We start from the raw sequence: 26,967 nt of genomic DNA, 5'->3' as shown, positions 1-26,967 counted from the left end.
GTGGATTTCGGCCTTCTCGCGGCCTCTGGATACCCAATTGGGGGAAGATGCGCTGCTTGCTAGCTACACTTTCGGGGCCAGAGGGCTCCAGCACGTTGCACCACTCGCCGACTTACCACATCGCGCCCACCCAGCAGCAGCACTGCGCCCCCTCCATGAGCTCCACCGCCACTCGGCCGACCGTGCAGCCGTCGCTGTCGTACGAGAGCATCGCGACGCCCCCGTCCAGCGACGCCGGGCGCGACACGTTCAGCAGCGTCGAGCAGCCGGACGAGGAACTGCCGAGCCCGCCCAGCGCACTCGAGAAGTGGGTGTGCGGCCTGCGCGGCGTCGTGGTCGGCGTCGTCGTGGGGATCGTGCTGGGGCTCGTCTTCAACTCCGTCAACCTGCCGGGCCAGGCCGTCACGTGGATCGGCACCCCCGGCCGGCTCTTCATCCGAGCGCTCGAGTGCCTCGTGCCGCTTTTGGTCTTCTCTGGGCTCGTGGTGAGCATGACGGATATGTCGCTGCACGAGCACACCAAGCGCATCGGCGGGCGGACGCTGGTCTGCTACCTGCTCACGACCTGCGTGGCTGCGGCCATCGGAGTGGCCATGGCGATCCTCTTCCGGTCCACGTTCAACACTGGTGAGAAAGGGGTGACCGAGTCGGCGGCGCCGGTGGCTCTCCAGTGCGGAGAAGAGAGGGGCTACTACGTCACGATCACGACCGAAGGCAATCTCACCTGCCAGAGAGATGAAGCACTGGCGGACGTGGCCAACCTGAACAGCAGCACCGACGAGCGCTACGAGGGCTACAGGAAAGCCTCGGCGCTCTTCCTGCAGAGAGACATCAACAGCACATACGAACGTGCCAACGGCGCGCTAGAAGAGTTGACGCTCACCGATGCGATTCAACTGCAGTTGGACGCGCTTGTGCCCAGTAACATCACGAGTGCCTTTGCTGAGGGCACGCTGCTCTCCATCGTCATGTTTGCAGTGGCGTTTGGAGCTATCCTGGCGCGTGGCAATGCTCGCGGTAGATTGCAGGCAGCTACCGAAGTCATCCACGATCTGTACGACGTGTTCATGGAGCTCATCGGCTGGATCATCAAGTTCACGCCGATTGCTATCTGCTCGCTACTGGCAGCGGCTATCGCGGACTCCGAGGACCTCCGCGTTCTTCTGCGCAGCGTCGCGCTATACTGCCTGTGCGTCGTTTGCGGCCTTGGAGTGCACGTGCTTGTCTTTTATCCGCTTTTGCTGCGTACGTTCATCAGACACGCGAACCCGTTCGACTGGTTGGCGAAGATGGCTCGGGCGCAGCTTTTTGCACTGGCAAGTGCATCCTCTGCTGCCACGCTGCCGATTGTCATGGAGTGTATTGGGGCCACCAAGCAGGTATCTCCCAGACTATATCGCTTCGTGCTGTCGCTGGGGGTCACGATTGGAATGGATGGTGCAGCCGTGGGAACTCCGATCGCCGTCGTGTTCATGGCACAAGTGAGCGGTGTATCGATCAACCCAGCAGACTATCTTGCTATTTGGCTGGCGTCCGCCATCGGCTCCATTGGCGTTGGACCCGTTCCGTCGACAGGTCTTGTGCTCATTATGACCGTCTGGAAAACAGTGTTCCCCAGCGAGGCATTACCGTCAGCCTTCGCGTTCATCATCGCCACCGACTGGCTGATTGACCGGCTGCACACGGTCGTCAACGTAACTTCCGACACTGTCGTTTGCCGTGTCGTGGCTCAGTTGGTTGGCGACCAGGGCGAGAAACCCCAAGAGGAAGGCGAGCTACCAAGGTTGCAGATTCCTCTTTGATGTCGCTGTCAGTCCGGCAGATTGTTTGTTTTCACCTCCGTCACTCGCATTCGTAGACACCACACAGTCTCGACTTTCAACACCCAGTGACCTTTTTCTTGCTATGTCCGGCATTTGGCGCGAAGACTATCGATCTCTGTAAAACCTCCCAACACACTGTGCTCACATCTCCATCCTGCGTATCCTCAGTGCGAAATAAAGATGGATTGCAATTATTGCAGCATCATAACATCCGTCGCCGGAAACGATAATGCTCTGCACGCAGCAACCTCCCTACATAATGTAGTGCAGTTTCTTGGGGTGGCGCCGCAGCTTGCCGCTCTTAATAAGTCGCACCACCACACTGTTGCTCACGCCCAGCGCCGTCGAGAGTCCTCTCCCCGTCATGCGCCGCTCCGCCGGGATGGCCGCGATGCGGATCTTGAGCTCCTCGTCGGGTACCTTGGGTTTGCGCCCCGAGTGCCCCTTGATCCGACTGGCGACGTTGCCCGCCAAGCCCTCCGTTGTGCCCGACGCCGTGTGCAACTTCCAGAGCCGTCGGATCGTGGCTCGATGCACGCCGAAGTGGGTGGCCGCAGCCTTCATGTCCCCGTGCTTGAGGCGGCCGCCGGCGCTGTTGGCCAGCAGATAGTGCACGATCGCCACGCGCTGCTGGTCCGTGAGGTTCTTGCGCTTCTCCTGGGGGGACTTGGCGCCCGATTCCTCGCCCACCTCGTCCGCCAGCTTGGCGGGGATCTCCATGGGCACCTCGGGCAGCTTGGGCGGCGCCTCCAGCGGCATCTCGGGCAGTTTGGCGTCCAGAGCCATTTCGGGCAGCTTGGGTGCGGCGATCACGGGCATCTCCGGCATGGGCAGCGCCGCGATCACCGCCGTCTCCGGCACGATGGAGGCCTGCAGCGAGGCGGGCACCTGCAGATGCAGCTGCAGCGGGGTCTCGGGGGCGGCGGCGGCGGGGGGCTCCATCTCCGACTGGTCGACTATGTTTGCCGCCTTTGGTCGATTCAACCAATCCGCGGCCGGTACAAAGCGGAGGCCAAATGGCACAATCAAATTCACTGGCTCCAAGCATGGCAGCGTCCGAGTACGCGGCCTATGCGACGCAGGTGAGCGACGCGCTACGGACGCTGCTGCAGACCACGGGCGTGCGCATGGAGACCGCGGCCGAGTTCGTGTCGTGCGGGGCCGGAAGGCGCGAGCATTTCGTGCCGAAAGCGTCGCTGGAGAGGCACCTGGTGAGGCGTCCAGCCAGAGTCGTGCTGCAGCATATCTTGGGGCTTGCGGCAATCATTATTAACATTTTACAACTGTAATTGCACTTCGTTGGTGGGCTGGTGACAGAGGAAATGCCACGGCGAACGGCGCCCTCACCCCATCAATAATGCAGCAGTACGTCCGGTAGCACCTCGAGCAGTAAGTATTCGAGCTGACAGCGACGTTTTCTCGGTGTGTAGTTCTATTATGGCTCAAACGTTGGAGGTCATGCAGACAGAGGTGGAAGTGACCCGGTGGAAAAGGGGGCAGATAATGATCAGGGCGACGACAATGACGGGGAGCTGCAGAGTCTGCTGGAGCCCGAAGTGCTGCAGAACGAGGAGCGAGAAGCCAATGCCGACCAGGTGGAAGGACTGATAGCTTCCATTGAGAAAATTGCAACCTCGGCAAGGGATTTTTACGAACAGGTCCGGGGATGGAAGCGTATTCCGAGGGCATTCGCTGCGATGAAAAACGATGAACGCGAACTGGTCACGTCGACATCATTGCACCAGTGGTTAAACTCCGAGCTAAGACAGCCTGGAATACTTCCAAGCGATGACCCGCTAGACGAGGAGTTGGTCGAGTATGTGGCAAGATTATTAGATCACCCGGATTTTTGCCAGCCTGACTTGCTGGCGCTGGAGCTACACGAGTTCCTTGGTGGCAGCGTTACGGTTAGCTCCTGCATTTACTCGTATGCGTGGGATAGTTTGGGGAATATTCATCACTAACCTCTACTCCTTTTTCTTTTGATGTTGTGTACGTGCCTCAAAAGAGTTTTGTGCTTGCGCTCTGGAAGTTTTTGGTTGTCGAGATCGGGTTGCATAGCGTATTTGTACGTTGTTCCTGTGGCTAATACGTACCCAGAACTCGTTGTCCTAACTTAACTATGCTTCTGTAAACAGAAGTTGGATTGTAGCGGGGTAAATAATGCCATCCAAGCAAGTTCTACTTGCAAGAATCAGCCTGCAGCCCAGGAAATTATTTCCAAGACCTCTCCATCCATACCAAGTGCTACCGATGAAGCGGCTGAGCGCGATTACAAGCGTCGACGCGCTTCATACCGGGGAAAGATTGGCACTAAAACTGGACCAGCAGCACTCCGTGAACTGATTCAAAAACACATGGTGGGGCTTAGTGTCGAAATGGATCGCGAGCTCGTTCTTGGTGGTGGCTTTCAAGAAGAAAAGGAACGCAAGAACAGTCATGTAAATAAGCCACCACAATCTCGCCCCGATTCGGTGAACTGGCGTGACTTCACCGATGCGCTTGAAGTACGCAATCGAAATCGACCAGAAGGACGAGAGCAGCATAGGAGGCGCCGATCTAGGTCCAGGTCACTTGGGCGTGTGAATGCGCGTGATAAGTCTGCAGCAGTAGATGGCGCACATCGAAGAAACAAACATGATAGGAGTTCTGCTGAATATCGAAGAAGATCACCACAACGACACTGCTGGAGAAGCAGGAGCCGAAGCAAAGGTAGAAGTCCTCGTCGCCAGCGTCGTCGAGATTCGGACCGCTCAATCAGTGAACGAACGCGAAGTACACATATGGTTGGCGATCGGAGCCACTCTCGACGCAGTGATCACCACTGTTGATATTTCGATTGACAAATCCAACATCTTTAAATTGGGGAACCAACACGCAACATGGGGAGGCCTGGGCGGTGGAGACAGTCACATGCGGCGCGCCGGCGCATGTTCGGTGCCCCTGGCTGCAACTCGACTTCTAAACGGATAGTTTTGCAAAACCACGATTGAAGTTAGAATAGTAGATGAACGAACAGCTATACCATTTCCATCTCGAGTGTTATTCCTATAACACTCGACTAATCCCTTCGTAGGATAACCATAACTTACAGCTTCAACTTATCAATCGCATTGAATTTGACCCTGTAGAAATGTCATCGAGAGCGCTTCTCAGAATTTCTGCCTACTCCACCAACTCGATACGTCGCCAACTCGATCCTCTCCTCATGAAAAGGTGTAGCTTCGAACGTACACAACTCAACAATTGCCCACACACGCATCCGTGCTTTCTTCGTAAGGTTAAACCTTATTGTTATCAGAGCCTTGGTTTAATCTTATCAAAAGGGTCGAATGTTCCCCGTGCCGCGCAGCGAGTTCTTGAGCGCCTTGGGGTCGGCCCAGGACGAAGTCATGTACTCCTCGGCATCATCCTCCGCCGCCTGCTGCAGCTCCTGCTGCTTCTTGAAGTAGAAGGCCATCATCGCTTTCCGCTCGTCCTCACTCACCCCGGGCTCGCGACTCGGAGCACCGCCGCCTTTCTTCTGCAGCTTGACAATAAGCGTCGACTTCTCGTTCTTGCCCGCGAGGTCGCGCACGTGCTGGTCCCGGAAGAACTGCTTGCCGGCCCACCAGAGCTCTGCCGTGTCCTCCGGCAAGACCTCGAGCACCGCCGACGAGTCGGCCAGCGCTTCTTCTGCGCCCTCGGCGTCCAGCATGAGCTTCACGGGGTCGTGGGCCGGCAGCCCCATGGGGAACGCCATGGCCACGGCCCCGCGGATGTTCTGCAGCTTCTCCAGCAGCTCGCTCTCCTGCACGCAGACGCGTCGCGCCAGCTGCGCCTTGCTGTCCAGCATCGTCTTGGCGTCCGCGGCCACCCGCGCCAGCACGTCCCGCAGCTGCGGACTCACGCCTTCGCCCGTGCGGTGGCCCAGCGGGTCTGCCTCGTAGAACTCCCCGCGCTGCTTGGTGGCGGCACCCTCCTGATACGCGTCCAGGCCTTGCTCCTGCGGCGGCTTAGCCACGCCGTGGCGGCCCAAGCCGTCCAGCGCCTCGGCCAGCGCCGCCAGCCGCAGGCGCAGGTTCTGCAGGCGGCACAGCGAGCGGATTAGCCCGTCGTTGCTGGTGGACACCGACGCCTCGAACAGAAACTCGCTGCGGTCGCCGCGCTTCACGTGGAACACCACCATCGCTCAGGACGCGACAGCAGCAGCTCGAGGGTCGCAGAGACGATCAAGAAGTGGCGCCGCTTCGACGTGAATCGTTTTCGATGAACGAACAGCCAATGAGGAGCGAGAACGCTTTCCGCAATTTTATAGAGGGCCCGGAATTTTCATGTAATATTGTATAACATGGCGGAAATATGGAGCGGTGCTGAAAATGGAGAAAAATAAATTATTCTGCTGTTTGACTTCTACACTGCGCGACAAAAGGTTTGGGACAGTCACGTTCCACGTGACATCTCGGCTTCTAGAGCGAACTATAGGTCGCTATTTAGATATGTACCTCCAATCACAAAGACGAAAAGGGGACTTGTGACGGTGACCTAGATTCAGCAAAGTATCCATAGGCTGCCATACAACTAACTAGAAATCGGTCCGCGACAAAACTTTGGGACAAAAAATAACTTGATTTTTGTATTGGGTGGAGTAGTGGTGACTGGCTATCCTTTGGGAACTGGCCTTATTATCCTATCTTCACTATGGGGCGCGGACCTCCCATCTCTGACGAGGAGAGAGGCCGCATGAAGGGCCTCCACGAGGCAGGCACGGGGGTCCGCGAGATAGCGCGGCGCCTCGAGCGCTCTGTCAACGGCGTTAGCTACGCCCTACGAGCTTCAGAGAATGCCAATAAGAAAGGAGGACGCCCGCGCAGCCTCACGGACCGCCAAGTTCTCCAAGTTGTCCACGCCGCTGCCACGGGAGACTACTCCGCGGCCGAGTTGAAGGCAATTTTCGGGTTGTCATGCACTGTGCGTACGATCCAGAGACTTTTGTCTGGGGTTGACTACTTAGTCTACTCTAAAATGGATCGTACGCTACCTCCGACTAAGGAGCACATGCTCGCCCGCCTGGAGTTTGCCGAGCGGCTCTCGACGGCGGCTCAAAAGGCGGTCGTGTGGCCCATGATCATCTTTTCAGATGAGAAAAAATTGAAACAATTTGGACGGACCGGATGGCTACAAACACTATTGGCGGGACCTTCGGCGCCCGCATCCCCGCTACAAGTCACGCCAGAATGGAGGAGGGTTGCTGATGGTGTGGGGGGCCTTTGGAACCAAGGGCAAGTCGGAGTTGGTGGTGCTGGAGGGGCGCCAGAACTCTGGCCACTACATTTACACTGTGTCGGAGCATCTGCTCCCGTTTGCTCACAAGCACTACGGTACAGACTTTGTGTTTATGCAGGACAATGCCTCGATTCACTCATCTAATGAAACAAGAATGTTTTTCGAGGAGATCGGGGTGCAGCTTCTGGACTGGCCAGCGCGCTCCCCCGATCTCAACCCAATTGAAAATGTGTGGGCTATTCTGTCCAGGAAAGTCTACGCCCAGGGCAAGCAGTACAACAACGTGCCAGAGCTTACCGCCGCCGTCATGCAAGCTTGGGATTCGCTCACGATAAAAGAGCTGCAAGATCTTCTGGACACCATACCTGCTCGTTGCTTCGAAGTCGCACGCAAGAACGGAGACAAAACCCACTTCTAGGTACATGGCTACATTCGGTTAATACAAAAACCGTGTTATTTTTTGTCCCAAAGTTTTGTCGCGGACCGATTTCTAGTTAGTTGTATGACAGCCTATGGATACTTTGCTAAATCTAGGTCATCGTCACAAGTCCCCTTTTCGTCTTTGTGATTGGAGGTACATATCTAAATAGCGACCTATAGTTCGCTCTAGAAGCCGAGATATCACGTGGAACGTGACTGTCCCAAACCTTTTGTCGCGCAGTGTATAAATCGCTATGCTTGGGTTTGGACCGAAACGTTTGGTGTACGGGTGATATACACTGATCAAGTCAACTTAGAACCAAAACTAGCCAATCCAGTCATCGTATCGTTTCTTTTCAGCGAATAGGGAATGATAGGGTTAGGGTTACGATTCCAACAGATTCCGACACATATTTGTGGGAACTGAACCCTAAATATGAGGATCCCACTCAGGAACTACATGGCCGCTTCCGGACACTTCTTTTCCGATCATGTACAGGTCTGAAAGAACAACGGTCGAACGTAAGCAACAAGATCCTCAGTATTCTCACAGCATACCTCATTTGATACTACCCATCGCTGAAAGAGCTGGCGCCAACTGCGCCAATTGTGATTCGAGTAGATAGTGTTTGGAAGCGGCTGACATTCCGATCGCTGATTTACTCGCATTGTCGGTCACGCTGAGCAACGAAGCCTCTCCACCTGTTCAAGATCAAGCGCGAGACGAAATCAAGCACGTATGCCCACTAATTGATCACCTTTTAGCGGTTATTGGACAGCTTATCGCTTCAAATAACGCCTTGGCGACACGCTTGTCCATTGTCAAGGCAGCACAACTAAAGAACAGTACTCAAGAAACGACTGATCCAGAGCGGGCACATGTCCCATCAGATCAGGAGCTACACCGAAGCGCAGAAGAAAAGCTACGAACCTATCATCAGCGTGGTTTGAATGGCGCACGACGATGCCACTCGTATGGGAGTCAGCCGACCGAAATAAGAAGTCGGGGCTCCGCTACATCGTGACATTCATGAAGCTGCTTCTCGGGGACAGATTTCAGCTCAACGAGTACGATAACGCCTTTACGGATCGTATGCTGGAGACTGACCGTATTGCTGAAACCAATGAGGCTGCGTACTTGCGGGATCGTGTCATCAAGGCAAAAGGAGCTGAAACTGTTCTCCGCGAATGCGAATGGTGCTTTGGGTGGACAAACTCGACCAGTGCATCATCACATATAAACACCTTCTTGCCACCGAACGTATTCAAGACCCGGCTCCTGTTGATACACAACACATATTAACTGTTGCTGGCCTCGTGTAAGAAGCGAAAGGGAATGGTCAAGTGTCGCGTGAAATCAAAAGTGAGGAAATCCACAATAAACACCAAACTCACTTCGGTGATGTCGAATAACCCGTACACATGTCAGGCAACCCGTACAAGACTTCAGTATAGTAGCGTTACGTAACCCGTACAAGTTTCGGGTAATTCATGTCTGGTCGCGGTAATTTTAAAAACAGACGTGTGCTGACGAAACAAGAGACGTTCTCCGATGGACAGAAGCTAGAGGCCCTCGCGCTATGGCAGCTCCAGGAGTGGAATAAAGCTGAAGCGTCCGAATATCTGGGTGTTTGCCAGGCGACGCTACAGGGGTGGCGTGCAGCTAAAGAAGATATCGATGAACGAATCCGAATTGACATCAAGATCCGACCCGGGTCTGAATCTTCAACGCATGCTTATGAAGATGACCTCGTTAGCACGATCAAACTGTCAAGTGACATCGACGCTAAAATGACGAGGGGTCCCATAAATGATTACAAGATTCCTGGGTTCAAGGAGCGGTCAAGTGAAGACCAATTGTCGTGGTTAACCCCTCATTCACCGAGTACATGTGAGAAAAAGATAAAGCTGCAATCATGTCGGAGGCTCCGTCAAGTATATACTCGTGAATTGTATTGATTCTTCTAAGTACGAGATTATTGCAATGTTTTTGCATACTTTGTCTCACAGCACCTCCGACATTTCTCCGACGTATGCCTGATATTTCCTAATAGGCGACTGGTACATGTCAGAGGAGCTGACAACAACAAAGTTACATCCGGTACAAAGTGGACAAAGCCGTTACTGGCTGCGTACACGTAAAGGCAATCGCACCTTAGGTGCACCTTACGACTATTGAAATATATATATATATTATCTGAAATTGTGGTTTTATACCAGTGGTGAATTGTACGACCGAGAAAGAATGAAATACGCGGTCGTAATTAGCTCCGTAACTCGGTGCAGCGGCCGGGTGGTGCTTGATCAGGCCCTACATAACTTAATCTGCTTCTCTCCGTACACACCCCTATTCTCCATTTCGCACTAGATGGTAGAGTTCCTCGAACTTCTCGCTTCAGCCGTCGGTGCCGTCTCCGCCGGCAACGGCGGCGGCGTGCTCACTGCAGCCCCCGCGACTATCAACCCACGGCAGCCCCCGTGACTCCCATCCCGTCCGCGACGACCATGCATAGCGTCACCACCGCCACCCCCAGCCCGACCACCGCGGCCACCGTTGACAACATGCGCGTGCTGGCGAATTTCGAGACCGCGACGGCGGACTTCTTCACCATGACGAACCTGGTGAACATCATCAAAGACGTCGCCGGCGGTGCTCAGGCAGTACGTGAGCGACCTGCTCGTGATCCAGAACAAGACGCTGGCCACGCAGAACGTCTCGTCCCTCGGCGTCGACTTAGCAGCCGCAATTGTGACAAGGTCGAGGAGCAGTGGATCGTTTGTACATAAGAGCGAGATACCTCGGCACCATTAGGTCTCGCTATTGATTGAGTCTCTTTATAATAGTGACTGTCCTACAGCAGGATTCCTGCTTGGCGAATCGTACGTCTCTACATCCAGAGCCTGCGGGTTCTCGGGGCTCACATCCAGGCTGGTGGACCCAGCCATGGTGTCCCCATCCAGCCAATTCTCCTTGATGGGAAAACTGTACCAAGTCACATGAAAGCCCCCGCTTCTTCCTCGCTTGGTGACGCCACCTCCGCGAGGATGTGCCAACCCCGGCAACACCTATGCGATCGTCTCGAGCAATTGAGTTGGTGGTTGGGGCTTGTCGTCGCGCAGTGGGAGATTTTTTTTTCCGCGACGGCAGGTCGAGTTCTCGGTCGACATGTACAGCCCCACGAACCACTGTAGACGCAGCGAGACCTGCGTCGAGACATTGTCCACGCGCTCGTACATGGGGAGTTTGTCCAAAAGTGCTTGAGGTAGAAGATGAGCGTGTAGAACTAGATTACCGGTAGTGAGGGCCGACGCGCCCGTGAAGTCGACGAGGTCGAGAAAGTGGTCGCACAGGAAGATGAAGGCGACCTCCAGCAGCGTCAACACGCATAGCCGCAGCACGTTGAGCTTGCCGCGGTACTCGGCGAACTCGTCCTCGCACTTGACCACCACGTGGAGGTTGTCCGTGTAGTTGCACTCGAAGTCCGGGGTCGCCGGCGACGCGACGGGGACGGATGAGAGCTTCTCGACGATCTCGATGCCTTGCTCCTGGTCGACCGCGGGCGCGTCCTTGTGCGTGCCCAATACGGACCACTCCGCCATGAAGAACGCGGGCATGACGATGGTCGAGAAGGCGATCACAATGTGCACGTGCATGAAGATGTAGGCCACGATGACAGCGCCGCTGTTGAGGACGAAGCCCAGCGTGGACATCGCGTTCGGGTCAGAGGTGTTGGCCGCCGAGAAGAGCAGGTTACCAGAGATTTGATAGCCTTCGGAAGCGTACCCCGCGAAGTCGATGGCCAGGAAGAACACGGTGCCGACGCCCATGCTGACGATGATGATGCACGACATCCGCTCCGGCTGCGAGTGCTGGCGCTGCAGGTTTGGGATCACAACGGTGGCGCCGTAGGCCAAAGCGAGTAGCACGGGCATACCGCCCGCTACCGTCGGCCGCAGCTAGCCCCTCGCGTCGCTGGAGGCGGTAACAGTGGTTGAAGGTTCCATCGCCAACTCCGCGGCGTGCGTCGGGTCGTCCTGGTCGTTGCGGTACAGCTTCACATTGAAAACTAATTATTGGAATAATGAATAAGCCAATAATGACATCAGCACACTAGAACACCCGTATAACTATATAATATGCAATATCAAATATTAACACAAGTCTTCCAGTGCGGGATCCGTGAGTGGTTGTTACAGCGCCACATAGTGCCACGCCACATTGCCACGAGCCCGATCCGCTCAAGACGTTCACGACGCCAGCTCCTGTCCCAACAGCGAGCGGAGACGCCATGCAGGCTGTGGGAGCGGGCGGTGAGCCCGCCCCGCAGCTACCGAAACGGACGGTCAGACGACGTGCGGCCACGACCAGCGGTGGGGGAGGGACGCGCCGACGGTGGCCAACGCAACAAGCTCGGGAGACGGTGGAGACGCCATGCAGGCTGTGGGAGCGGGCGGTGCGCCCGCCCCGCAGCAAGCAAAGGGACGCGGGCAAGTCAGCTGTGATCGGAGTCGAGTAGCTCGCGCTAGTGCAGCCGTAGCGCCCGCTCCTGACGCCAGCATCTAGCCGGCGACATCACTGCTGCACCATGATGTCCGCCTGGTTCGTCTTGGTCTTCTTCATGAGCGCCTTGATATTGCCCATGACCGTGGTGGTGAGCTGAGGAGATCAACGCGACACCTGCTAAGCCGAGCAGTGCCCCTGCGAGTTGCTTGGAGGGGGGGGGCATAGGCCGCTGGAGAAGGGAAAGTGGGGACAACACGAACTGTGGCCGCATAAGAGCATTTCTCTAAACAGCTAAAGGGCGACACAAAAAAAAGGAAATTCCTATTTTTGGCTAATCGTGATTTTTGAGTATTTCTACCAATACATATTTAGCAGTGTCAGCCTGTCGCGCGTTATCGAACACGTAGACTGTACAGATCGGTTTTATGTTTGCATTTTCCTAATCTGTTATCATGTCTGAGGCTCCGACCTGAATATTTTTGTGTCGTCGGAGCCTCCGACATTGGTGAATGAGGGGTTAAACAGGCTTATCAAGCGCCACGAGCTACGGGAATATATTGCTGCCTAGATTTCAGCGCGCAATCGAACACGAAGAAGCTGAAGCTCTCTCTTTATGACGTTTTGACTGTTTCTAGCCGAACTACAGTACACATGGAAGCGCCATCGCAAGATAATGGCTGATCGCTAATCCAAACGCCTCAGATTCAATCTCCATCCGGCTTTATCAACGGTGCTAGATGCACCTGCGTCACCACCACTAGCCATAATATCATTGGTCGACGACACTGAGGAAGGTGTGGACTCTGGTGATGAATATGATGAAAACCGAGAAGTTGAGGCTGTCGATATGGTTTGGGAGACCCAAACACCGTGTTTGCTCCGGGGAGAACCAGCTTTCGCTTAGTTGTCCAAACCTAGGATATGCTGACGCTGGAATGCCAAAATAGACTAAATGATGTTGATATCACTTACTACATCAGAAACCCCATCCCATCGTACGGATATACATCATCGACGCAAATTTGTTTGCGCACATTTTTGCCAAGTTCAAAGCTTCCGGGCGGAAAATGAACTCGGCGTACAGAAACTGCCGTGGAATTACTGCTTCTTTTCCCTATGATAGGTACGACCGTACGATAGACCCAGTTAGCATTGGAAACCACTGGACATTTGATGCGGTTCAGAACCTGGTACTAGCAGTCGACAAGCTACGTTGAAGCATTGTTCATGTAGACTCGCTAGGTATCTCAAAGATTGAAACAATCAAGCGGGTTGTTGGAGGATATTTCGACGACGAACTGCGAACGAAGTTTACCGACAGGCCCGTGAAAGCATTCGTAATGAGAAGCATCCAAACGAAGCTCAAATAGATCGAAAAGATATTCACGGTGTCCAGGTCTACGCAATTCAACCCCGCCATGTTTAGAAAGGAAGTCATCAAGCTTATCTCGTCAGGAAATTTGTAGTCATATTACGACTATTGTGTTCTCAATTCCAAATAAACACAATGGTTAATACATACACACACAATCTCGCCTTACCTCGGGTTTATCCTCCCAGCACACGTAAAGCTAGCACACGGAACAAACAACAACGTACAAACAGAACAAAGTTTAGATGCTCGTCGCCAAACCGTGAGCGCGTTCCAGCTTCTCTATACACGAACTACACACACATAACAACAACAAAGCGTAGTACCTCCAGGGACCCACACTCTCGCAACACGCATCCACTGCTTCGAGAACACAATGCAGGTGGAGGAATACCTCCCATCGGGCCTATCAGGGTCTTGATCGATAACACCGGCCTGATTTGAACAGGCGCCTCAGCGCCCTGCGTTCTAGCCATTGAGCTACGGTGTGTGTGTGTGGGGGGGAGTGGGCTTCTGCCGGCTGCGGAGGCTACGGCCTGCCGGCCGTTCGTCGACGCTTCTGAGCTGGGCCTTGGTCGTAGACCTGATAAGTAGCTCTAAGAAAAAGTAGACTGAGGTCGCTGTCAGAGGCCGCATGACTGTGTGTGTTGACAGCCATTATTAAGGAGAGGTGGCAAGTACTTATTGGCTGTTGATGTGCCAATCAATTCGCATAGTTGTGTGTATGTCGCTGATTGGCGACACGAGGCTGAAAGCGATTTTCAATAAGCCACCAACTGCTTACTGACCTAGTCGAGGACGTGGCTGAATCCGCCGCTCAGATTGGCTGGAATGGCATCGGATCCAGCTGTGCATCGTGCGACAGGATCCGAGCTGAAATCGGGTTGTGTTCCGCGGAAAGAAGGGTGATGAAGCCTAGGATGAGCCCTTTAGTCTTGGAGGTGAGAAACCGTGAACGCAGGTCTCCATCCACGCCGCCCCCGTCCTTATGCGGGTTGACACAATGAGGTTCGAAAACGCCTGCACGAACGTATCGTGTTTGGTGTTCCGCCTCGCCTAGGTGTTGAACGCACATAAATTGCGTGCACCCGGAGCCCAGAGCTTCCAGTGAAGACAAGTACACAGTGCCCAGACCGCTGACTAACCGAGGCAAGCCCAGACATGCGTCACGCTACCGAGTGGATACATCCTACACTTGGCCGCAGGGCCTCGGGCAGAACTTAGACCTTGAACGCAAGCCATCCGTCAACGCAGATCTTGGATGCACTGCGTTCAAGGCCAGCTAAGTATGAAACTCAGTATCAAGTATGTGTGACCTCTCGGGACCTTAGTCATACACAAAGACACGCACCTTGAAGCTGCGCAAGAATCAACCCAGAAGTGTCTACATCAACAACTGGCCGGTGTAATCAAGTCAAGGTGGATATAATCATGTCAAGCCAAAACTGCTGGTATACACAAGTCAAGACAACACCCCCAAGCATAACCAAGACAAGATTTTCGGCAGACGCGTGGCGAAGAACACGGATGAACACAGAAGAACAAAAACAAGGAAATCCTTTACACAGCCCTAGTGATAGGCTAGCAGATAGCAAACAGAGAGTTCGTTTTACCCCCTACTGCGCAAATGGAAGGAAGTACCAGTCAGGAATCGTGTCCACTGATCGCCTAGGACAAAATCAGTGCAGATCCCCCCCCCCGCACATACCCAAGTCCAATTACGTGGGGATCTGTGGTGTTGCAGAACACACAAATACCGTCAGATGCGGATTCCTTAGCACAAACCACAATAATCGCCGAGTTAGGTCGGCGTTTGTTGGCCTGCGCAGGGGTGGTCCCCTCGCGGTTCAGCACAACCGGGACAGCGGATGTCTCGCCTCTCGCCGACACCTGCCAATCAAGGTCCACTCTCCCGGAGATCCGCCGAGCTAGCGGACTCCGTTGATACCCTCCACCAAAGGATGGACGGCGGCGCGCTAGCGCTTTTACAGGCCGCCGGGGCAGAAGCAACCCGACTTGAAGAGTAACGGCACCGGACTGTCCGGCGTACCGGCTCGCTGCGTTAGCGAGACTTTTCCTTCGCAATTGGCGAGCACCCAACGCTCAACCCGGGCCGATCTAATCCCTTGGCGCTGCCAGTCGTGTACCCTACAAGCTATGCCTCTCTGGTACCGACGGCAAGCATAATCCGACTCCGTGCAGGGACTTACCGGAAAGTGTTCATATGTCGTGGGCCTAGAAAATTCTGGTCTGTTTGTTCTTAAGTGTTCTGGGCGCTATGAAGGGCACCTATACTATTCCTAAGGTCCTATACAAATATCAAGAGAAATGGAGTGGTTTCGGATCTCGGCCGACCCTTCACTCTCGCTATGATGCTTCGAACTCGGCTGAGCCGGATAAGCTGTCCGGATAACCCGGCGAGCTCGACGGGGAGGTCTCACCGACTCGGCTGAGTGCTGCTGGGCTCGCCGGGCTCATGCTTCGTCTTCCTGTGTAGCCCCTGGCCGTGCCCCGCTTCGTCTGGGCCGCCGGCGCCCCTGTTTAGCCGAGCTAGAGGCTTGAAACTTGCCTTGGACTCGGCTGGGTGCCTCCTAGCGCTCGTGCCGACGCACGTGTGTCTCCCCCTTGCTTGGCGCCACCCGTCCTTGGTCTCCGGTGCTCTTGGATCCTCGTCAGTCGACCGCAGTGCGCCCGTGAAGCCGGCGAGCTCGGCGGACTGGCACAGTGTACCATCCAGCCGAGTAGTACCGTCGATTCTGCTTTTCTGGCTGTGTTGGTACCTTGTTCCACAAAATCTGGTGTTCCTCCACCACCCTAGCCGAGTCCGGCGGCCGAAACCTGCCTTGGTCTCGGTTGAACTCCCTCCTGGACTCGGCTGTGGACTCCGTGCACGTCCTCCGGTCACCGCGGGTTAGTCCTTGTTCTTGGCACTCTTTCGTCTACTGATGTTTCCTACACCACAACTGCCCCGGTCATGTTCCGAGCCGAGGTGGTGAGGGGCCTGACCCACTTGGTGTGTCCCACATAGAGTTCTTCAGTCCAGTCATCACATTCCCAAAATCGAAGCCGGCAGGAGCCGCCAGAGCGCGACCTCGACGACTTCGCCCCGGCAAGGTGAGGCTTCCTCATGACTTGCGCGTTGGCTCACACCTTGACTGACATGTGGTCTATGTGTCCCGCAATGTCTGTGCGCGTGCAGATACATCAGTCGCTGGAGCCAAGCCCCGCCGTCTGGCCAAGTCAGTGTTCGGTCGTCGACCCCCTTAGGTTCGCTATGGCCTGGACCGGGCAACCCGAAGTCGGCTGGGCCCCTCCCTCAGCATCCCGACCGCAGTGATGGCCGCACAGAAGCCCAGTAAGTCTGCGGGCCCCGCTGAGCTCGACTGGGTAGGCACCAGCTCGCGGTCCGTTAGCAGGGTAAGTCCGTGATACTTGTGCCGGTCGAGTGGGTTGCGGCTGATCGCTGTGGTGTCATGCTGTGGCGTCTCCAAGAGATCGCGCTGAACTCGGTGGACCAGGCAAGTGTTTTGGTTCGAGCCCCGTCGAACAACTCGACAGCCGGCGAGTTTGACCTCGACGTGCAACAACTCGGCTGAATTGGAGCTCGACTGACCTGGACCCACGTTGAGGTCGGCGACACTCGGCATGGAGGCTGGATCACCTCCTGTGTCGTGTAGGAATTCACGATTTTACGAGTCCTCGTCCCTCAACCTCGACAAATGGGACGAATCCTACCAACAACACAAGCTTCACTCGAAAGGTCGGCGAAGATTGTTGGGATTAAACCTGAAGACCAGGTCCGATCCCTTACACCGGGCTGGAAATATGCCTTGTGTTGAAGTATCGGTCAGGTAGGTAGAGCCCACACACAGGCACCGCCAGCCACGAGCAATGGCTGGGGTGCGTAAATATAAACGCTTTCGCGCTAAACCCACTGTGGTCGCTCAGAAAGGAAGGGTACCGGGCCGGTCAAGGCCTTTGACAGGGGCGCCGAGATGAAACCTCGGCCAAAGAGTCGAAGACACTGGGGGGCCACGCCACGCACCCAGGACAATGTACAGACGTACAGGGAGGACTCTCTACCTCCCAACACTCGGCCACTATCCACTCTTGGCCTTACCATGGCGAACTCTCGGTCAATGTACCTTAAGCCCACCGGCAGACATACCCCGCGTCGGCCGAGCGTATCCAGGCCCTACAGCTAAGCTAGCTAGACTTACCGTAGACGGGCTTGACCCTGATGGCTTGGGGGGAATATTCTGCTCTGATTTAATAGTTTGAGGCGGTGAGGCCTCTACTATAACTAATCCCTAATGTCTATACAAACATCAAATATAGACCGAGCTTTCGGTCTGATCCTACAACCGGACGAGCCTTCGTCTTAAGTCCGTATTCATAATAAGAGGCAAAATGTGTATCCACTATGACTATCCGGAGGGCTCGGCAGGGATTTATTAGGACCCGCCGAGCCCCGTAGTCACTAACTAGCTTCCTGTCACTCTGGCGCGGTAAATGTGAGTAGCCAATAGGAGACCTCGGTCTGGCGGCTCCATTCCGCAGTCAAACCCAATCTCACAACGGCCCCCACCTCGACTCGAGCCTGTCAGGTGGTGAGCGTCGTGGTGCACGTCGTCGCTTCCAGCATGTTTGCTCCACCGAGCCCTCGGCACGGGCGGAAGGTTACGTCGGAAGCCCTAGGTCGCGCTCTCACGGTAAGCCATGCGAGGTCTTGAAGCGTTACTAGGCTCTTCAAGCTAATCTTCCATGTCTTACCTGCGTGCCACAGATGACCCAAATGCCTTCATCGTGCCCTTCCCTCCTGAGTACACGGTTAGGGTGGTCGAGGCCTCGGCGGGGTCAACTTCCGCCTCTGATTCGTACAGCGGGGCAGCCCGAGGTCTCCCGCCGTTCTCTATGCGCGACCCTCCACCGAGAGGTAGTGCCACGTCTAATCCCAGCGCCCAGGCTCGCTCGCCACCAACTCCCGCCTCTGGTTCGCACAGCGGGGTGGCAGCGAGCTCTGAGGCCGCGGGTTCGGGTCGTGTCAGTGGCTCGCTTCCTTGCTCTCCGCGGAGCCCTCAGTTGGACGATCCTGGCGGCACTTCATCCAACCCGACCCAGTATTGCCGGCCGGAGGAGGGCGAGGTCGTGGAGGCGGCCCTTCGGCGCCCACCAATCCCTCGCCGCGATGTTCTCGAATACGCAGTTCGGGGCGCCACCGAGGATATGGTCCGAGAGCTGCAGGACCACACCGAGCAACGCTTCGCAGACCCTGGGTGGATAACAGTCACATTATGTACCCTCACACTGTTATTTGACGGAACTCGCTGATGTTTTCGTGGTAAAACACCAGCCTCCTGACTCGTTAGTGACGATCGTCGAATTGGCGATATTATGGATAGGCCATGACATGTTTGATAACGGATGACTAGGCATCCTTACTCCCAGTTATTTCGCTTTGGTTCAAGGCGGCGAAATAATATCTAAAACCAAGTCGCGGATGACGCTTCATGCAGACGTTAAGAAGCGGTCACGGGAAATGCCTTCAAAACTACACGGTGAGGAGGATATGATGCCATACCTGGACGTTAACCACAAAATTGAACCGAGTGGCTTCAGCAAGCGACGTCGTCTAAATCTCACGGGCACTGGACTAGGTAAGGGGTACGAGCGCTTCAATATCTCAATCCGAGGGAAACTACTTTGGCTCATTACTACGGCTTACACGTACACTACGTGTATGAGAAAGCGTTAGGTTTGTATTAATTTGAATTAATTACACTTGGATCCGCAAGTATAATTTATATCAAGTATTGATACCAAGTAGCCAGATTAAGTTAAAATGAGAACTGTATTGATTCTACCTCCTAAATGTAATAATCAAAGGTATTGCCAGCGACTGGCTGGCAGACCCCCGTCATTATGCGCGTCAGTGATTGGAAGAAAAATGCTTCTTTCTACCAATAGGATATTTGTGTGTGTGTGGACCACTCATTGAGGTGGCCCATTTCAATGTAGCTATTGGTGTATCTTACACCAAGGTGAGGAAGTATCCAAACTTTTAACAGACACCAATCTGTTAGAACCACAAGTGGCTACAAGCAACGTGTGCGTGTAACCCCTTTACACATGAGACAATGCAGAACAATTTCGGTCATAACGCCTAAGTACGGATTCCTGTTTTTTATTTAGTCATCTAGCCCTGTATCTTACCTTCACTTTGAGCTATCGAACGACCCCAGACTACCAGTGCGGGCGGGGTGCCATTTGGCGCGAAGAGAGCATGTTCAAATTCAAAAAAATGTTTTTTTTTTGCTTTTGGGGTGATTAGGATGTGTTTTAACACGTAGATTCCGATTCTACACTCAATTTGGCTGAAAACAAGCTAGAACCATACCAAAAGTAAGATTATGTGCTAAAAAAACACTTTTAAAAATCTGTTATGTGGTGCACACATATTAAATTTGGTGGCGTTAAGACTGGAATTGTTTCACCTTACATATTTGCAGTGGTAAAGCCTTACCTTGTGAGCGTGTCGTTGCTGACATTGCAGGCTGTCTAGAGCACCGTTCTGCATACTTCGCCGACCAGAGGCAGATCCACAGACTTGTCATGTCTCGCTCGCTCTCATACGAAGACGGGGGCGCTTCGTTTGCTTCACTACAGTCGCTTGAAGCCGCGCTGCTCCACTGCTGGGTTGGCCGTGAATTGCTGAGTGGATGGAGCGGGGCTCAGGGGGAAAATCCGGATTTAAAAAAAATCAGAGCAGAAAAACGCGTAAAACGCGTTTCCTCGAAACTTCATTTAAGTACGACCCTTGCCCCGTCCCATTCAAACGGCCGTATCTCCTCTGTAATGACATTATAAATTACGATTTTGTTTTGCGTGGTCTCACATACTATATATAAATCACTGATACCTAACCCTTCGTTTTGCAAAATGGAAGCGCTATTCAGCATTTGAAGAAAAAGAATCATGTTTTTAACAACATCACGGAAAATGCGTTTCATTTTGTGAAGTATGGAGCGACTGTAGCTGGGTGTTGTCGTGTGGCTGCTGTACTTGTCCCTGGTTGAACTAGGTCATTTCTGTGTGCCAGCTTACTTGACTTTCGTATTGCATAGTATAGCCCATCTCTAACGGACTCTGTGCCTGTGCGCAGAGTTCCCGCAATCCCAAATTCGCTGCGTTCGTGGTCATCTCTCTGCACTCTACGCAACAAGAACTGAACCCAAACGCCAGGAGCTCCTTGCGCTAACCCTCTGGAGCCTCGCTGTGTCCTCACGGATGACGACAACCCCGGCGAGTACCGTAGTAACAACATCTGCAGACAATCGCCCGATGACGAATGCGGGTGGTTCAACGGCGGTAACCTCGGTGAATATGACCACGACGGTGACCACGGTGACCGCTGCGACTACGGGCGCTGGTTATGGAAGCGTAGTGGCTACCGATGGATTGGCAGCGACGGCAATGCCGCGTCTTCAAAGCGGATTCTCCTTTCCTCACGTGTTTGCGAGTGGAGTAGCGGCTTCTTCGGTTGTGTCGGTGCCTGGTGCTGCCCTTTCCATCAGCGTGGAATAAAGAAATGTTTATTCTGTGATGACTAGTATGCAGTGTGGCTGTGACTATGGATACCCGGCGGCCTCGCCTAGTGGGGTATCGCCGATCGCAGAGGATCGCAACTCCGGGAGTGTTATCACAGGAATTAACGAGATCTCAAATAAACGTCCGGTCATCAAGGACAGCTTTGATTTGTATGCTGTTCAGTTGAAAACCTTTTTGACTCAGTTGAGACTTTGGGGTGTAGTGGATGGCTCCGAAATCCGCCCGTTATTCTGATCGCGATGACCAAGTTGCATTTGATGCTCGCGACAATGCTGTACGTGGTGTGATATTGCGTGGCGTTCGTGATGTCGATGCAGAAGTGATCTGCCGCGAGGCATCTGCGAAGGAAATGTGGACTCGCTTCGAGGTCAAGCAGACAAGCGTGAGTACACCAACTACATCTTCGTACGTGAGCAGCTGAGTGATTGGTTGAGAGACATGGAACAACAGAAGCGTGAACTCCAGCACTATAGACTATAGAGAGGTGATCAATGGTGAGGTGTTTGCGGAGATACTACTGATGTGTCGCGCACGCACCGTGAGGTAGTGCCCACTACAGTATGGGAGTTAGTGCTGCGGCCAAATAGGGTGATCGATTAAAGTAAAATTGCGACATGACAGACTCGGCTCTACCCGTCCGGCATATCATTTCCGACACCGAACGCCAAACTCCGATAGTCCGCTGCGTATTGGTGTATAAGTTCAGTGCAGAAGCAATGGAGACAATGGAGGGTGCAGCCGAAGGCAAACCTCTCTGAATGGAGCTGCACCTAGAACACCAAGAGTCCAAGAGTGTGATACATGAAACACGGAGCAAGAGGACCCCCCCTCCCCACACCCCGTAGTCCAGTATCCTGAGACTGTTAGAGGCATCGTGTTGCTTTCGTCCCTATTTCAGTGGCCCGTGGACGTCTGGGTACACGTGGACACTAACTCAGCTCAGAGGTCATACTGCGTCATACGTGTACACCTCGGGTCGAGGAGTACAAGCAAAGCACTGTCGAAGACGTTGATAACAAGTACCATCTACGCTACGTTAAATATCAGTGTGCAGTCGACTACAGGGGCCGCTTTTCTACGCTGACATCAACTTACATCCAACGTGAAGCTCTCCTACTTCTGCATTTTCTCGATGTGATGCCGAAAACGCTTGGACATTCAAAGACGCTGATTGAAATGGTGCACGAAGGGATGACGTTTCCTCATGGACTTTCACGTACAGTGGAGAATATCTAGTGTCGGCGCGAATAACGGTACTGCATACTGTTTTGCCTCTTTGTTGATCATGCCACGCAGTCGCCGCTATGTAATTCGACTTATTTCGCGGCCATGCCACAGTCGGTGGGTCAATACTGCTCGTAATATAAGCCAGTAGGCACGGAAACATTGTCGACAGCTTGGCTGCGGTCTACCAGCATATATAGTGCGCGGATAATTTGATTCAGAAGGAGAATTACAGGTTCAACTTGAAAATCAAGCCGAAGATGATCCCCAAAATACTGGCCAGCATTCGATCCACAGCCTCTCAGTACGACGCATACCAGCCAACCCTCTCTTCCTATGCAGATGCACATCGTTCGGATTCGCTAACCCCATCACCACCGAGTACTACGCCAGCAATAAGCAGCTTAAAGCGGGCCTCGGTCATCTCGAGCTCGTCATCATGCGATAATACAAACAGGAGGATAATGCCTCAACGCCACGGTGGTGCAATGGCTCCTCACCCACCTGATGAGCAGGCAACCACGGGGGTTGCAGCAATCGCGTCGTCGAACCCAACATCAGTCGCGTCACCGAGTCCTACTGTAACGGGGTTACACGTACAAGTGGCTGCAAGCCACTTGTGAATTTAACAGATAGGTTATCTGTTAAACGTTTTGGATACTTCCTCACATTGGTGTAAGGCACACCGATGGATACATTGAAGTGGACCACCACAGTGAGTGGTCCACACCTACCCAAAGATCCTATTGGTAGAAAGCAGCATCTTTCTACCAATCAGACACATGCATATTAGCGGGTCTCTGACAGCCAGCCGCTGCCAACCCTTTCATAGATGATAAACAGTTTTTAGCAGATTTTAGAGGAAGATCAATTTACAAACAATACAGTTCTCATTTTACCTTAAACTAGCTACTTGGAGTCTTATCGGAACTAAACTATATTTGTGTATTCAAATATAATTAACCTAAGTAATTACTAAGTACTTACGCTTCCTCATACACGTTGCGCAACGTGTAAGCTAAAGTAGTGAGTCAAGTTAGACCCACTACACCTGGTAGCACTTGTTGGTCCGTCCAACGACCGACTGCTTGACGTTCGTACGCGGTGTACGAACGCGGAGCCGAGAACCACATGAGCACGGAGGTGCCCATGGAGAGCTCCAACACGCCTGCAACGCATGTTGCACGCGCTGACTGCCCCCACCTGTCTGACCCAGAGTGGGAGGCCCTCCAACGACTGTCAACAGTCATTGGAGAAGCGGCGATAGCTACAATGCTGCGTACGCTATCGCCGACGGAGCAACATGGTGTTGCTCTGGGGTTCATCATGAAGGAGCAGCGTGACGCTGCTTCCTCAGTGACGGCGTCGTCAGGGACGACACCGCGTGCTCAATCATTAAAATCGAGCGTGAGAAATTACGTGGGAAGAGAGGGCGAGCCTCTCCTCCGATGGCTTGTCGAGCTCGACACAGCCATAGCGGCTCGACGCATCGTCGACCCGCTGTCGAAGGTCGCGTTCGCCATGTCCTGCCTTGGCGGACGCGCAAGGAGTTGGGCGTATGGACGCCGACTCTCTGATCCTACGTGCTTCAGCACGTACGAAGTGTTCAAAAAGGAGCTCAGACAAGCGTTTGAGCCCCCCGCAAAACGAGTTCCGGTCGAGGGCGGAGTTCCTCGACCTTCAGCAGGGTAAGCATGACGTCCATGCTTACGCGCAGCGCGCACGATACTTGGTCTCAAATATCGTGACCAATCCAATTGACGAGGCGACTAAGGTCGTCACGTTCATGAAGGGATTTAGAGATGGGCCCGTGAAGACCTATCTCTTCCGAGAGTACCCGAGTACTCTCGAAGCTGCAATCACCCTTGCCATGCAAGAAGAGTTTAGCCTGCGGCAGGCTAAACTACACACAAATATACCGAGGCCGCAACCGCGCCCGGTAGCGAGGACGGGAGGTCCAGAACCAATGGACCTCTCGAACGCAACAACTGCTGGCTACCAGCAACAGGGAGGCAACGTGCGATGCTTCCGTTGCGGAAGGATCGGTCACTTTGCACGGGAGTGCACAGCTCCCGTGCCCCCTGGAGGTGGCCGTCGTGGTGATGCTAGGCATCGCCGCGGACCAACAAAAAACGCGAACATCCAGTAGGCGCGGGGCGCCCTACTGGTAATGCAGTCACGCGTGCCGACAGCGGGCACGCGACACTGAGGACTGCAGCCCCCAGTGAGACCAGCTCTCACTGCAAGAAACAAGATGACAGGCCAAACCTAGTCATCTTGAAGGTTTACTCGAAGAGAGCGAGTGACTCTCTTCGAGCTTTGGTAGATTCAGGCGCGTCGAACAACTTTGTTCAACTACGAAGCCTGTCGAGACTTGACTTCGAGGAGGTAGATACACCTCGAAGTCTTCTGGAGGTACGATTGGCAACAGGTGCCATCGTAAAAACCGAGAAGCGCGTCGTGAACGTGCGCTTCTCGTACAAACAACAAGTGTTTGTCGAACACTTTATCGTCCTGGACCTGGACGATAAGTTCGACGTAGTAATGGGCATGCCGTGGCTTGCACGACATGATCCGGTGATAGACTGGAAGAAGCGCACGCTCGTGCGCTTCGGACGCGACAGCGGAACAGAGAGCGATGGCCCTGTTACCGCAGCGCACGCACCAGCAGGTGCGCGCGGCTCACCAGTCGAGACAGCGCTTAATGCTGCTGTCCCGGAATGCCCAAGAAGTGCGCGAGGGCGCGCACAAGTGAGACCAACGTCGGCAATGCTGCCGACGTCGGAAGAAAAAGATGTGCTGGTTCCAGGAACCAATACCCACGTTCAAGTACGCATTGGACAGTCCCTGACCCGAAAAGGTCAGGTCGACAACGACGCGTCGGCTACGGGAGCCGACGCACCCTCGGTCATGAGGGGCTCCGCCAATGAATGGCGTCGAGGTGACGAAGGCGTGTCAACTCCGGGAGTTGACGCTGCAAACAGTGCGGACGGTTGCAAACGTACCGCACTGACGCAATTTGCATGCTGTCGTGCAGCCGGGCTGCACGAAGGAAAATGCGGTCAAGCCGGGCTTGATACCGCGCGCCCGCGGACAGGGTCCGCCGGCGAACGACTGTCCACGGCCGGGCCTGGACCAGAAGAACAACTGTGCGGAGCCGGGCTCCGCACAACAAGAAGGCGGCGCAAGCGGAGAACGCTGCGCAAGTCTCGGTCCGGAACCGAGACGCAACAAGAGCAGTCTGCTGGGCAGACTGAGGCGGTGACGCCGGATGTCGAGACGCTAAGCGTCTTGACGCGCACAGATACTGGATTCCAGTATCGTGACATGGAACTCGCCAATCCTCCGACGACGGCGTCGGAGTTGACTTCGCTTCCAGCCATGAGCTGGAAGCGCTTCACGAGCGACTTGCACGATGGAGGCATCGAGCAGGTCTGCGTTCTTTCGAACAGCGAAAGAACGGAGAGCGAGAGCGAAGAGCTGAGACAGCTCTTCATGGGAAGTACCACTGAGAGTGAAGACACTCTCAGTGCGAAGACGAAGCGAGAACGCTTCGAGGAACAAGGTTGGGACTCGCTGAAGTCGAGTCCCTATTACGAATTGTTGAGGGAGTACAAAGACGTACTCCCGGAAGACATTCCTGCGGAGCTTCTGCAGGATAAGGGCATTCAGCACGAGATTGATCTCGTGCCGGGCACGAAGTACTGTGTCACGCGGCAGTGGCCACTGCCGCGAGAGCAAGTGAAAGCGATCGACGACTTCTTTGAAAGTCGTCGTAAAGCAGGACAAGTGTGGGAATCAAAGTCCCCGCACAGTGCTCCGACGTTCTGTGTCAAAAAGCCACAGGGCGGATGGCGCATCGTTCATGCCTACAACAAGCTGAACGATGCGACGGTACCGGCGCAGACGCCGATACCGCGAAAAGATGTTATCATCGATTCGATGGCCGGGAGCACCGTTTACAGTGCTCTCGACTTGCGAGATGGATTTTATCAAATCCTAATGCGTGAGAGCGATATCCCTCTCACGGCAGTGAGCACGCCAAGCGGCATGCTCTGGGAATGGCTAGTAATGCCGCAGGGGCTCAAGAACGCCCCTGCGACTTTCAACAGGTGCGTGACGCACTTGTTGCGCTCGGTGCGCGACTTCGCACCGAGCTACTTCGATGATGTATTCATCCACAACCGGACTGTGGACGGAAAGACCGACGTAGAGATGCACAGGGTGCATCTCCGGAAGCTACTTGAGCTTATGCGAAAGCATAAGCTCTACGCGAACCTGAAGAAGTGTATCTTCGGGGCGAGCGAGATACCCGTCCTCGGGTGTCTCGTAGGGAAAAATGGCGTTCGCCCTGACCCGGAAAAGGTCAGAGTGATCAATGAATGGCCAACGCCTTCAAGTGTCAAGGAACTGAGGCAGTTCCTTGGCTTGGCCACGTACTTGTGCAAGTACGTGGAGGACTATGCGGGCAAGATCCGCCCGCTGTCACAGCTTCTTAAGAAAGAAGCTGTGTGGAATTGGACAACCGATTGCCAAAAGGCATTCGACGCAGTCAAGCGGGGCTTGACTGAGGCGCCGATCTTGGCAGTGACTGACCAAGATCGCCCATTTCACGTAGTGTGTGACGCATCCGATTTCGCGATCGGATGCGCGTTAATGCAGCACGATCACGAGGGCCGTGATCGTGTCGTCTACTACCAATCGCGTCAGCTGAAGCCAGCTGAGCGCAACTATCCGGTGCATGACAAGGA

General features: G+C 54.2%; 7 protein-coding genes across 8 annotated transcripts; 4 read left to right on the top strand and 3 right to left on the bottom strand.

The window, feature by feature from the left end:
- Positions 1-155: 155 nt before the first annotated feature.
- IUM83_07375 (uncharacterized protein) lies at positions 156-1,802 on the top strand (the record flags this gene model as incomplete). The annotated part of the gene is made up of 2 exons (XM_067931664.1): positions 156-1,189; positions 1,259-1,802. The coding sequence occupies 2 exons, from the start codon at positions 156-158 to the stop codon at positions 1,800-1,802; spliced, it is 1,578 nt and encodes a 525-aa protein (XP_067799092.1).
- A 273-nt stretch (positions 1,803-2,075) lies between these two features.
- Positions 2,076-2,765, bottom strand: IUM83_07374 (uncharacterized protein; the record flags this gene model as incomplete). The annotated part of the gene is made up of 1 exon (XM_067931663.1): positions 2,076-2,765. The coding sequence occupies one exon, from the start codon at positions 2,763-2,765 to the stop codon at positions 2,076-2,078; it is 690 nt and encodes a 229-aa protein (XP_067799093.1).
- Positions 2,766-2,869: 104 nt separating this feature from the next.
- On the top strand, positions 2,870-3,912 carry IUM83_07373 (uncharacterized protein; the record flags this gene model as incomplete). Its single annotated transcript, XM_067931662.1, has 4 exons — positions 2,870-3,034; positions 3,141-3,188; positions 3,254-3,730; positions 3,832-3,912. 4 exons carry the CDS (start codon positions 2,870-2,872, stop codon positions 3,910-3,912), a joined length of 771 nt encoding a protein of 256 aa, XP_067799097.1.
- Positions 3,913-5,142: 1,230 nt separating this feature from the next.
- IUM83_07372 (uncharacterized protein) lies at positions 5,143-5,991 on the bottom strand (the record flags this gene model as incomplete). The annotated part of the gene is made up of 1 exon (XM_067931661.1): positions 5,143-5,991. The coding sequence occupies one exon, from the start codon at positions 5,989-5,991 to the stop codon at positions 5,143-5,145; it is 849 nt and encodes a 282-aa protein (XP_067799098.1).
- A 554-nt stretch (positions 5,992-6,545) lies between these two features.
- Positions 6,546-7,506, top strand: IUM83_07371 (Transposase; the record flags this gene model as incomplete). 2 transcript variants are annotated; one of them, XM_067931660.1, is made up of 2 exons in its annotated part: positions 6,546-6,773; positions 7,084-7,506. In XM_067931660.1, the coding sequence occupies 2 exons, from the start codon at positions 6,546-6,548 to the stop codon at positions 7,504-7,506; spliced, it is 651 nt and encodes a 216-aa protein (XP_067799096.1). The 2 variants fall into 2 exon arrangements, with proteins under 2 accessions (XP_067799096.1, XP_067799095.1); XM_067931659.1 differs by lacking the exon at positions 6,546-6,773 and having other exon boundaries at positions 7,057-7,506.
- A 2,507-nt stretch (positions 7,507-10,013) lies between these two features.
- IUM83_07370 (uncharacterized protein) lies at positions 10,014-10,295 on the top strand (the record flags this gene model as incomplete). Its single annotated transcript, XM_067931658.1, has 1 exon — positions 10,014-10,295. The coding sequence occupies one exon, from the start codon at positions 10,014-10,016 to the stop codon at positions 10,293-10,295; it is 282 nt and encodes a 93-aa protein (XP_067798989.1).
- A 279-nt stretch (positions 10,296-10,574) lies between these two features.
- On the bottom strand, positions 10,575-11,441 carry IUM83_07369 (Amino Acid/Auxin Permease (AAAP) Family; the record flags this gene model as incomplete). The annotated part of the gene is made up of 1 exon (XM_067931657.1): positions 10,575-11,441. The coding sequence occupies one exon, from the start codon at positions 11,439-11,441 to the stop codon at positions 10,575-10,577; it is 867 nt and encodes a 288-aa protein (XP_067798948.1).
- Between the last annotated feature and the right edge of the window lie 15,526 nt (positions 11,442-26,967).

Source organism: Phytophthora cinnamomi (genome assembly GCF_018691715.1).
Source record: "Phytophthora cinnamomi strain GKB4 chromosome Unknown Contig6, whole genome shotgun sequence".
In the NCBI taxonomy this organism is placed as follows: Eukaryota; Oomycota; class Peronosporomycetes; order Peronosporales; family Peronosporaceae; genus Phytophthora; species Phytophthora cinnamomi.
This window is presented reverse-complemented; position numbering and strand designations above follow the sequence as displayed.